General features: G+C 37.1%; 1 protein-coding gene across 1 annotated transcript in view; it reads right to left on the reverse strand.

Moving 5' to 3' along the window:
* MAN1A2 (mannosidase alpha class 1A member 2) overlaps positions 1 to 13,280 on the reverse strand; it is a 135,275-nt gene that overhangs the window by 72,524 nt on the left and 49,471 nt on the right. Inside the window, exon 4 of the mRNA XM_056514231.1 lies at positions 2,066 to 2,184. Within this exon, the coding sequence (XP_056370206.1) occupies positions 2,066 to 2,184 (119 nt within the window). The remainder of the gene's footprint in view (positions 1 to 2,065; positions 2,185 to 13,280) is intronic.

Raw genomic sequence — 13,280 nt, forward strand, 5'->3', positions numbered from 1 at the left:
ATCTGCACAAAGCTGAAATGACACTTACAGGAACATCTTTCCTTTCGTGCCATTTCTATGGCACCTGCAGAGTTTGGATCAAAACTAAATGCATTTTGCACGTAATTACAGATTTCAGAAAGATTTCTTGAATAAAGATTTCTTCAAACAGCACTGATTAAAAGTTGGAAGCTCTAATGTTTTTAGTAAAAGGCTTTCTCTTTTCACATAGAGGTGATACAAGAAAAATAACATCAATGCAGCATGATTCCACTTAATACCTATTAAAGTCATGAATCACACATGCAGTGGGACGGTGTAAAGTGAAACCAATGATTTCCATTTCCCAGCAGAAAAATCCAAGTGGATCACATCTATGTATTTATTTATAAAGTCCAAACCATATAAGGAAATTACTCAAGTTTGGTGTATACACAAGACAACTCATCAGCCTTCAGAAATGGTTTTTGATACATAGGAAGATGTAACTGAACCCCAGAGGGTCATGTAAATTTCTTCCATCTAAATTCTAGATTAATATTGCAAATTTATATTGAAATTGCCTTAGATCAGACAAAAGTTACAGAAGCAATTTAGTTCACACTCATAATGGTATCATTATGTCTACAGTGTCTATGATATATTTAGGATCTTCAGTTTTAGACTGAATAATTATCTGGCACTAACTGAAAAAGCATAGTAAAATTTCTTAGATGTCTGCCAGACAGTCAAGGTATAAATCAAAAGCAAAAAGCCCAAACAAATAATTTTTGAAAAGTATGTCAAAATATAGAAACAACAGTAAGCATTTGCTGAATTTGGGATGTACAACTGTATTTCATTATGTGCATTTACTGAATGAAAAATCGTTTTTGGAACCATAGGGCAAATCCAAGGACTGAAATACAAATTCCACCACAGAATCTGTGACAGTCCCAAAATTAGTACTAAGAACACTAATCAATAAGACTAAAATAGAGCTATTTCTTCCATTTAATGCTTCCAAATTCTCAAGAATGTCAGATGCTGAGGACCAACTGGGAAATTCCTGTGATACATTAAGAGTCTGCAGGAAAACCCAAGAATTCAAGTGGCATATTTTATGCCAAAACTCTTCAGAAATGGAAGAAGAGATTGTATTATTAAATAATTTAAACACTGTAGTTTGGGGGGAAATTGTCTGTCATAGATCAGTTATTTGCAACAACTATCGGCCAGTAAAACCTCATCTTTCTGTCTTAATTTCTGAGGCCTGGTTGTCTCCCACAAAACACTTCCCCTTACTTCCATTAGCCAATTATAATTTGCACTTTGAAAATACAATATATGGATATACCTTATGGCTTGGGCTATACTTTTTTTTTTCTAAAACAAAGTTAGATACACAGAGAATGTTACTGTGAGATGTTACACAGTGATTCATGTCATAAAAAAATACTAAATCCAAAGCATAGATATGAGACACAGGAAAATCTAATTTCAGTATATTTGTTTAAATCACTTTGTTATAAATTGTTGATTTTTTTTGTTTGTTTTTATGCATTTTTATTATTTTGTCACTATTATCATTAATTGTATCAACTCTTATGTATCAGGAAAACATGGGCTTGCTTGGACAAGAGCAGACTTGTCCCTGCTGTTACCTGCTTGCTAGGAGTGTAACCTGACAACATGTTCGAGCCTTGTCCACACCTGGTGAGGGCTTGTGGCCACTGCTGCCTGAGTCCTAGTCAACATGTTCAAGCTTGTTCATACTTGTACCCCAGCACAGTAAACATGTCACAGCCCACCAAGAAACTGCCTATAAAAGGGGCAGTGACCCAAAGGTGAGATGGACGTGATGGCAGATAACAGACTCCCTATGTCCCCAGAACTCCGTTGCCTGTTCCTTATCAACAAACTAATAAATTGCCTTATTGATTGATCTACCCAATCGTGGTGAGTAATTTATAACATTACTAAAGTTTACATCTGACACTTTGATCTGTAAGTTTCTTTAAGTTTCACCTGAAAGACCTCTTCTGTCTCCCCCCAGGACAAACACCACAAAAAAAACTAGAGAAACATTAGGACAGGCTCTACTCACCACACTGAAATCAAGATTTTTGTCAATCCATTCTTGTCCTTCTCTGAATTCATCGTGAAGGCCCATGATATAAAGAGTATCCAATGCATCTACTATGGTAGCACCCATTTGTGAGTTTCCTACATGCAAAAAAGAATGGTTTCTATTACAAGTGAGTATTTCACTACTTTTCTTAAACATCACAAAAATGAGAAAATAATCCAAGCAGTAGTAAAGTTACTACAAAGGTATCAGCACAAAGAATAATCAAAATTAGTAAGGAATTATGAGGTACATAAGAGGATTCCCACTTCTCTTTCAAACTATCAGTCCTCTGGTACGGTTTGGCTTCTGGAGAAAAAAAACAACTAAAGATTGAAAGAAGAGCCCTTCTCATCTGCTTTCCTAACTTGAACTTGAGCAACTGTATTTTACACAAAAAAAAAAAAAAAACACCCCACAAAAAACTAAAGGCCAGAAAGGCATTCAGCTTCAAAAAGCTACTAGAAATTCTAAGACAGAAGCATTAGGGGAAAAAAAAATGCATATGCAAGATAAAGCAATCAGTACTTGCACAAATGCCTTGCATTTCTCAACATTTCTTTCTGAAATATTCAAAGTTTTGCAATTATGGATGCCACCTAATGGTTGAAAAGCACGGACTGATGAGCAGGGAAGCGCTGGACTGCCAAAGCCGCAGTCCCAAGATGTTGCGCTCAGCGTCTGCAGGGACCCAGGCTGTGAGCGCTAATGGATTTCTCAACTGTCACCACTTCAAGTGCAGCACTGAAAGCCAAATAAAAATCAATGGTGCTTTAAGCTCAAATGCCATTCCCTTGAAACAGTAGCAATTTAGAGCTGATTGATGAGTGACTCATCGGTCTGTGCAAGGGAAGGCAATGTGGTGAGCCATGGCCCATGATAGCCCTGGCCTCCCTAGGCCATCCCAAGCCAAGCTGCTGCCCTCAGTAGGCACAGATCTTAGTTTCTAGAGGAAAGCAAAAATTATCATGGGTTCTCTGTTTTCATGTGCACCAACAAAACAGCCAAATTTCATTGTTTATACCTGTAACCAAACTATAAACCTGTGCAATAACTCTGATTAGCAATTTCCTAACAAGTCAATTTTAGGATTCTTTTAATGTGTTTTCCAGCCATATTGGGAATCGCTACAGCACAGTGTTCCTGCTTGATAGTTTTTATTCATCCATTTCTGACTTTCACATGGTTAGAGCTATATTTTTCCCCTCAAACATAACAGCAACTGAATGAAGACATCATCCCCACTGAGTTTCTTTCTCACACCTAAATGACTGACATGCAAGCTTAATTCCATTTTCAGGGACTTCTTTCCCCAGATAATAAAAATTAAATAATACAGTATCCATGACAAAGTAACCATCAACTAATTTTTAAAGAACAGCCATGCATTGGTTTTAATTAATTTCAACTAGATTTGGAATGCCTAAAGTTGGTGGTGTTTGCTAAGAAAAATCAAGTACAGATTGGGACACACTACCTTTTGCAAGATTAATTAAAGACAAATCTTTTGACAAATTGTCCACCAGCCATACCTATAACTCTCAGGAAATGAATTCACTGTGGTGCTTAAGTACGGTAAGGTTTAATGCCTTCAGCCAAATGGCAAATTCCACGGCTTGTGATAAAGTGGAGGTTGCTTTGAGCAGAGCCACAGTACTGCACTTAACTTAGCGTCTTCTCAAAAGCATAATGTGACAGTTATCTAATTTATCACTTCAAAAATATGTAAATAAGACCATGACACAAGGACTACCTTCAGTACCAGCTGACAAAGTATTTTTTAACATAAAGTTGGAATGTGTTATACTGCTTCCACAACATGCTCCAAGTTATTTCTGTTTCTTTATTTAAACTACAGTGATAAAATTTTCAAATACACAGTGTTTGAAGAAATAGGGATACATAAATCTTGGGAAATCCTGGAAGTTCCTCTTGCAATAGTTTCAAAAAGTAAAACCTTTCCAGCTTAAGCACAGTGGGTAATCACATCAGTAAGCTCTTGTGTTCTTCAGCTGGCATGGGATGCAGAGAACACATTGAATGGAAATGGACTGGTGTGTCATTGTCTGCCACCCTAGCTCCCCACACCTACCCCAAAGAACTTCAGACACCACTGTACAATCTTCCACAGTCTTCTAGATCTCAGAACTACATTTCAGTGTCTACAACACGGGAGAGCAGTACGATGGGGGCAAGAATACCTACTTGCCAGACCTCAAGAAAGTATCTTCAAAATCACAAACTTGAACAACCTTTTTCATTGAGTTCTCTCTGCACAGAGCCATGAAAGAAGGGCCATGGAGACAAAAAAGCACATAATTTTTGCCATCTCACAAATCCAATAGATGAATTCAGAGAGAACAGAACAGAGCTCTGTCCAGAGCTGATCAAAAGGGTTCGTAGTTTCCCCAGTGCACCCCATAATGACTGAACAATAATGACTGTGCCAAATACAGACAAGAAATTTGCTATCACTGTGTTGAAAGCGAGCCCTAAACCAGTGGCCTCAAAAGGGACTGCCTACAACCCGTTTCACACCAGATCCTTTGGTGCTGTTTGCAGCTGCAGAAACAAATGCAGCCCAATCAAACCAGCCTGATCAGCATTTTTTTGTCCCTAAGAGTCAATTAAACACACAGGCTCACACTCTGAGATTTTTGTCTGGGCCATACCCTAATGATTTGTTCAAGCCCTTCCTGTGACTGCCTTTACACTCCTTGCTTTCACCTTTTATGTTTATCTTTGCTAGAACCATGAATATCTAACAAAACATTACTGAGAAAAGCCCCTTCTACTCTCATGTGCCTCTTCTCTAAGCAGCAATGGGCACCTGTTCCTGAGGCACAGATCAGTATGGTTATAGTTTCTAGACTCCATGTGAGAGCCCAACTATTTTTTATTCCAGTCTCCTAAGGATAGCGTATACATCCCAACCTATAATAAATTATTAGTTTTGCTTTTTTTCATATAAGCAGGCTATTTCAACCAAATTTGAGTTATTTTTCTTTTTTCTACACATGAGTACCTCTCCCTTGAGGAAGACTTGGAGGAATAATCTTTGCATTTTCAAATCTTTTTAGCTTAACACGTTTCCAAAAGGTCAAGAGATGACAAGCCAAAATTTTGCAACAGATTGTTTGCCCAGCCTTCTTCCTTTAGTGTCAATCAGACAGCAGGAAGCAAGCTAATTCCCTCCTCAGGGGCACTGAGGTAGAAAAGTCCAAAATGAAGAATTCACACTCAGAAGTCTTGTACCTATAAGAGTACAGGGCAGAACTGAACATAATGCAACACTGAGTACAATACATATAAACAGCTTGGCTGCTCCATACTGCAAGATAACTACAACATTCATGGTCTACATTATCGTTGGACAGAGTAAAATTAATTAATTGCTCTCAGCTTCTTTTTTCAAGGGCAATGTAGAAAGGATTCTTAATTTGCTCTTGCACTGAATTCTTCTGTATCTACTGCTTGACCAAAACTGTGACATTGTAATAGCTGTCTTCATCTTAATATGTACTGCACTTCCAGCAAGGCATTGACTAAGAACTAAAGAAGGAAGAAAAAGTAAGTGTTCCAATCACTACTCCACATTAAGGTCACGTGTACTGCTATAGGTAAAGCAGGAATGGCAGTGGTACTTCCCCTTACTGATGCTGATAGAAACCATTGATCTAAAGTCACAAAGTGAAATAATTTTCCATTCATAATAGAGAATGTTCTATTTTTCCCTTTCACAACCATATCAAGACCCATAAATTTTGCCTTAAAGGACAAGGGGATAACATTCCTGGAATTAAACTGCAGAAGGTATCATCTGAAGCACCATAAAGTAACCCTAAATAATGAGATAACAGTTTAAAGTATACACTTCTTGCTACCACCTCAAGCAGTCTATTATTGCTCCACATACAGAGGGAGCAGATGTCTCGTGGTGAAAAAAAGGCTATAAAACAATTAAACTATAATATAAAATAACACTTCTGCTAGCTGAAGGTATTCCTCCCAGGGCCTGCCTCTATTCAATACAAAGGCTCAGCTAGTCATGTTGCATAAGATAATAACCAATTCCAAAAAGGCTCAGTTTAACAAACGTCAGATTAGGAAGTTTCCTCTCCATATAATTATAGTTCTAGTTGATTGAGCTCCAAATTTAATGAAGTTTGCCTAATGAATGCAATGCTCATTCTTCTAAATAAAACAGAACATCCATCATGAGCTAATGGAAAGAATTTAACAGTGAAATAGCTGAACTATTAAGAAAATCATGCACACTCTCATTAAGCAAGAGTATTATTCCAAAGGACTGCAAAATGGTAACTCAGATTTGTAGTTAGGTAGACTACAGTTTCCTGAGATAAGCCAAATAATTCTTTCACTTGATACCACATAAATCTACAGTTTGAAATTTCTAGCAAATCATATGACTAAGTATAAATATCAGCATCTCTAAAAGAAAAATGGTCTTCTTATCTAGAATCCTTTCAGTATGCCAAAGCACTAGCTGAAGAACTGGTTTATTAGTACCATTTGAAAGTCTCCCAAGAGACTATCAAAGTACAAGGGAGATAGATCATTGTCAAGTGCTCCATAACAAAAGGAATATGAAGAAAATAAATAGCTCATTTTCATTAAACCATAAGAAAAAGTGTAGAGATTTACAATATCTGATATCAGCTCAGGGTTGTTTAGTGTATTTATTATGTGGAAGCAGAAGAAACTACAAGCAGTGAGGTACTAGAGAAAATATGTGAATAGATCAACTATGCATAGATCAATTATGAACAGAAAAGACTAAAGGTATGAGACACAGACAAGTTAAATAAGGAACAAGACAACAAATTAAAACTCTCCACCAGCAAACTGATGTCATGCACTAAACTGAAAGGTTATCATCAAGCAGGTGATTCAAAGAAACTCTTACTATTAAACATCTCACCCATACGTCCTCCTTATTTCAACATGCATACACCACACACAAATCTCATTACCTCTCCTGAAAAACTCTTCCATAGGGGCTTTCATTGGCCCAAGTGGAGAGCTGAGCAGGGATACTGAGTCTGCATGGGAGTGAGTTAATTTTCTTCACAGCAGCTTGTATGGTGCTGTGAGGTTTGGATGTGTGACTGAACCAGTGTGAGAAAGACACCAGAATTTGACTATTGCTGAGCAGTGCTTGCACAGCATCAAGGTTTTCACTTTCCTCTGCACCCTCACAGTGAATAAGCCAGGGGAAGACAAAAGGCTGGAGAGAGAATTTCCTTCTTATCCTTTCTCCCTCCGCCTGTGCTCCAAGACTCTGTGCCACAAGTGTGTGTCTTACAATACACGTGGCATTTACCCAGAGACTTGCTAAAGGAGTAACAAAACTTGAAGGAAATCCAGCCTACTCAAATGGATCTCTCATTACCAAAATGTATGCTGCTGCTATGAAGTAAAGGAAACCAGCCTAAGTGGGAAACTTACCGAGGCCACTCTGCTCCCAAGAAAGTCATATAAATAGGGCTAATAGGTGCATGTAACCATTCCTACTCTTCTACCTCAACCAGTGACTGAGAAGGAAGCATTTTGTTTTTCCTCAGAAAAGACAGCCGATGACATGTCCAAAAGCAAGATGCTCATCAGTCCATTTAAATTAAGGTAGGGTTTTCATGTTTCCTAAACAAGTGACAAAATCACACAGGAATCTAATAAAGACTCTTACTCTCCTATGCAAGGACAGCCTGCAGACATCATCAGTAACTACATTTTGAAGAAAGCTAAGGGAATTGGCAAGATTGAGGAAAAACAGTAAGTTGGGTACAGTAAAAGCATTTGGGCCATTACTGAAGACAACTGTCTCTACATCACACAAAGAGCAAGTGTCTCTGTGTTAAGACATCCCTGCAATCAAAATAATTTATTTTATACTCTAGAAAGCAGACTTGTCTTTCTAAGCAATTAAAAGCTGGAATCCATAGTTAGTTACGTGCAAAGACTAGAGAACTAGATGCAATAAAATAGCTTTCACTCTCAAAACAGGTTCCAGTGGCTAATGGGATGATCATACTAATTGACAGAACCATAAAATACAAATGGAAATAGTGCCAGAAATAGTATTGGTCTCAGCCCGTCTCATATCCGATTCGTCTTTTGCAGGGCCCTGGACAGACATCACTTAGTGGAAACTGAACCTATTTCTACTGGTGGAGAACATGCTTGATTACTGGTGTAGCTACTTGGGAATGGAGGCAGGATCAGCTTGCAAAAGGAATGTAAAAGGACCGAAGTCTCAATTATAATTTCTAAGATAAATTTGCACTAAAGCAGGCGACCTCAGCTTCAGACTACTTCAGCACTACTGACAGAGCAACCCAACCATTGGGGCGTACACAAGCATAGAGCAGGTCTTCCCTTTTCCACCACACTGATTCCAGAAACAAAAGAGAAGTAAAGCCTCCCCAAGGAGGAATATATACTCTCTCACACTCTGAAGCTAAAAGTTTATTTATTTTTCCCATAGGCAGTTGCTTTAATTCCTAGCAACTAAGTGAAAATACTTCCTTGATAAACTCAGCCTGATATTAGAGTTATTACAATCTTAAAGAAAGCAAATATTCTTGTTATTGATATTCCTGTCTGCCCAGATTCATAATGGCTGAAAAATACATCCTGGGCAAGACTGCACTATATACTGGAAAATATACCAATTTCTACTCTAAAAGATTTAAATAATTCAAGTTTTCAGACTGTAGCAATAGGATTTCTTGATGTGACAGCCAATTAGAGACATGGTATGAATATACGTAATATGAAAATTAAAAGCAAACAATTACCAACAGTTTTCTGTATCTCTAATAAGGGTCTGGCAATAAAGCTGCCAGTGCTGAAGCATACAACTTGCAAAATATCTTAATGACTCAAAAGGAACAAGATAATGTTTAAGAAAATTAATTAAACTTTTGAACAAGAGAGTTTAATTTCACTGAGAAAATAAGTGCTTCAAAATTAGTCAATGAAACTATACATTTCATAGAAAACTGCTATGTGTTGTGTATGATTTCAGCTCAGTCATAAAATGCAATGAATAAGCCTGTAAGCATCCATAAAGAAACCAATTGCCTTTAACATTTTAGACTAATTAAAAAACAGAATAAAAAACTAAGTGTGTTGATTGCTTAGTTCTGTTAAATTGCTGATAATAGACAAGATGAAAAGGAGGTCTTAATGTTTTGTACCAGACAATAGAGTACTTTAGCATATGAATAACATTAAATGATCGATTGTAATGCTTTCCTTAATTTCATAACTGAGGAAGTAATTGGAGTAGAACACTGAACTGTGTGCTAGACTTTGAACCTATTAAAAACTGGACCTGCTGGTATTTGTTAATAATCAACAAACTGCTGCTTAAATACCTATGCTCTTAAGCCTTGAATTTTAAAACTTCATCTAAGAGTCTATACTGCAATGAACTTGATTACTTTACTTTGCTCCCTAACTAAATCTTATATGGTCCTTCAAATTAATTCAAAATTCATGCAAGCAAGAGCTGAATGCAGTCTCCTTAGTACAAAGCCTGAATATCCTCAGATTATTTCAATTTTGTACATTTCTATCCAACTTCCCCCATATTTTTTGTTCTTTTATTTTTAAGCACAAAGAGCAAACTGAATTACTGTACAGGACTGTGTGCAGTATAAAGATCAGTGCTGGAACTATGATCTGAGTTAGTGGAAGGTTAAGACCTGATGATAACTGAAAAGCAACAATGTCAGGAGAGAAAGGTTAGCATGAATCTCAGGGCAGGAAAGGAAGGAGAGAACATGGCATTGAGTACCAAGGAGGCCATGGAAGCATATAGAAAGAAAGCAAGAATAAAGTGTGAAAAGTGAACGGTGATAGCAAATTTGCTGCACACATGAAGCAGTCAACCAAAACTAACTGAAAATACAGATCTGAACTAACTCCTTTTTGAGAAAACAGGAAGTGGAAGACTGAAGGGAAAAGTATCTGTGAATGATGGCCTGGAAGTAAGAAGAACCTAAACACTGGCAGCAATCACAAGCAAAGCAAGGTTAGTATTTGAGAGTAAGTAAGAGAATAAGATGTTATCTGGACTTGAATACAGTTGTGTGACCTGATGTATGAAGCAAGCTAAGTACTGATATTCCAAGACAAGACACAATCTCTCACAGATAACTGTATGCTAAATTACTTTGTCAGCTAGGCAGTAGGAAAAGCATATAAAAAAACCCAAACACCTAATAGCCATCATGGCACACAACCTTTTCCATCTTTATATCTGGGCCACTTCTGCACATTTTGGTCCAAACCACATTCTAAGTGCTCTTTGGGACAGCAAAAGAGGAGCAGATTTTTAGTGGGATAGCTGTAGAACTTCACGAGAAGGGTGCAAAACTTAAGAGAACAGTTTCAGTGTATTAGGCACCAGCACAGTGCTCCAGTCACATGGTTGAACTGTTCCTGAATTCCAGCTGCCTCGTACATCTGCTGGCTCCAGATGACAGTAAAGTGCACCCACACCTGACTCCCTCGCTGTGCACGTGCCCATGGAGCTGTCCTCAGCAGATTTAGTTTTAGAGCTCAGAATGCTAATTCTTACTCAGCTGTCATGCCTGTTCATATTTTAACACAGTCCAAAACAAGACACATAGCCTTAACTTCATTTCCTTATTATACTCTCTGCTCTCAATTCCAATGGATAGGAAAAAAGATTAAATTCATGAATAGCATTCCCACCTAAATAATTCACAAGCCAAAATAAACATTAAGTCCAAAGATTTCCAACAGGAAACAATTTTTTTTCTCCTCAGAGCACACCATCTGGTTAATACAAGAAGAACAGGAGAGAATGCTATTGGAAAAAATCAAAATTCTCAGGCTGAGCCTCAGCCCTGAACTCCCGTACGACTCAATTTTTTCATTACCATTTCATGCAGATGTTTACCTCACTATCCTACAAGGCAGGTTAGAGAAATGAGGTGTATATCTAATTCTACTTTGCATTTCTGCATCTTTTGTTTGTTTTGTGGGATTTTCTGGTTAAAATGGAATTTTCAATCTTCTGAATAGGATTTAACATAATTGCTTCAGACACTTTAAAAAGTCACTGAGTACAATTACCCTAAATGTGTTGTACATGAACTAATACAAACTGTGTGAGAAGAATTTAGTACGAATATTATATTAAAGAACAAGATAACAGCTGCTCATGGTGAATTTTCCTGATATGCATAGGCACACTTGTGACAGTTCAATGAAGTATCAGTGACATTCAAAAAACATTCTTAGCTAAGCAGTTGTTTTTTATCTAGCACCAGTACTGTAAAACACTTAAGAGGGAACATACAGACAGATTGTGTCCTGTCTGCACAAATTTGCAAGTTTCAGAGAACAACTATATTCTGAATAAGCATGACACACATTGCAACGAAGCAAAACAGTGTTAACAAATCACTATTTGCCCAACTGGCAACATCAATCAGAAGACAGCTTTAAATGACATAAACAAAAGAAAAATAAGAAATTTTGAGAGGGAAGTCTTGTCTTAGCATCAATGTTAAAGTCTTTTTAAAAAGTGAACTTGCATATGGCCAAAGAGCATACACATAAGGGATGTGAGACCACGCCTTAACAAAAACTTTGAAGAAAACTGACCTGCCACATGATAAAAGAAAATTGTTCTCATGCAGATGAATAATGGTTTAAAAGATAGGAAATGGGATAAGTGCAAACAACCATCAGTGTGAGGTAAAATCACCAGAGGGATCCTACTAAGATGATGGCTTGGGCAAAAGCTTAAATATGAAATAACTGAAAATATTTATAATATTAGATTTATAAAATATATCATTGGATACAGTGCATGAGGATTTCTAAAAGGAAGCTACTGCAGAAAAGCTACCCTGTACTGTGTTTGTAGACTCAACAAGGATCCTAAAAGACAGAGAATACAATTATTAGGAAAGTAGCAGCCAACAAAACAGAAAATGGAACAAAGTTTTAGTCTTCCTCTCAAAGACCAAAAAAGACCCCAAAACCACCACCTTGAAAATATACAAAGAAAGAAGATAACAACTTATCAGGTAGGAAAGAATGTAAGTAAAAGAAACTAGTTTACAAGCCAGGACCCTCCATGCAGAACAGCAGCACTACTGAGGGCATACGCAGTTCTAAAAACTCATGAATGGCAAACAGATGAATAACGGATTTATTTTTTTTCCCTCCAAGACCAAAACTAGCAATTCAGGACAGCAAGCAGACTTCAAAACTAAAAAGTTTCCTACATTATATCAAATCAAACTATGAACCACACATAATGGGTTATGTTGCTCTTCAGGTTGCCCAGACCCCAAAGCAGTTTGGACAAAATCAAGGAAAAATAAACTAGAAGTGATTAAATAAAACTTGCTGCCTCTGACCACAGAAGAACTAACACTACACAAACTTCTGTAAGGCTATGGAGTCTCTGAGACAAGCTCACTATAAGCTTTTCATGCTCTTACACATCTTCTCTAGATACCTGCTGTGAGCAATTTTTGAAGACTGAGTAACAATGATGTTTGATCTCTCATCTGACCTGAAGGAACCTTTTTCGTGATATTAGAACACTGTTCTAGTTTCAAATAGAGCATAACTCTTGAGTTGCTGGCTTTTTCTCAAAATTTTCTCTCTCCTGAATTTGTGTTACTGGTCAAAAAAAATACACATTCAATGTACATATAATATTCAACATTATCTCTCTGTTGTCACTCATTACTGAGTTTGCAGAGGACACAGATGCTTAGGCCTGTCTTAAGACCATTTCCATTTATTTTAAAATTGACTTGAACCTGAAATACAGAGATTAGGCTCAAATTTGCATTGTGAAATTACCTCTCTTTCCTAGTTAGCATGAATGGATTTTCTTTCCCCTTCCATTTGCCACAGGAAAAGGCAATAATGAGTAGATTACTTGTGCGTGTACAGTTAAAAGATAAGAACTACTGCTAACTAAGGAGGCTTTTTTATCAAGATAACATATAGTCAAGAACATTTTTATTTACATATGTATCTCATATTCCCTTTTTGTTCTCATTTATCCTCTACATAGATTCAGAGGCTGAACACATGCACAGAAAAAGGATGTTGAGCAGAAGCTGTGTTTTCCATCTGTCTTTTTATTAGGATTTTACAGTGAGAAGAGACC

The sequence above is a fragment of the Oenanthe melanoleuca genome, chromosome 1, assembly GCF_029582105.1.
Source record: "Oenanthe melanoleuca isolate GR-GAL-2019-014 chromosome 1, OMel1.0, whole genome shotgun sequence".
Classification (NCBI taxonomy): domain Eukaryota; kingdom Metazoa; phylum Chordata; class Aves; order Passeriformes; family Muscicapidae; genus Oenanthe; species Oenanthe melanoleuca.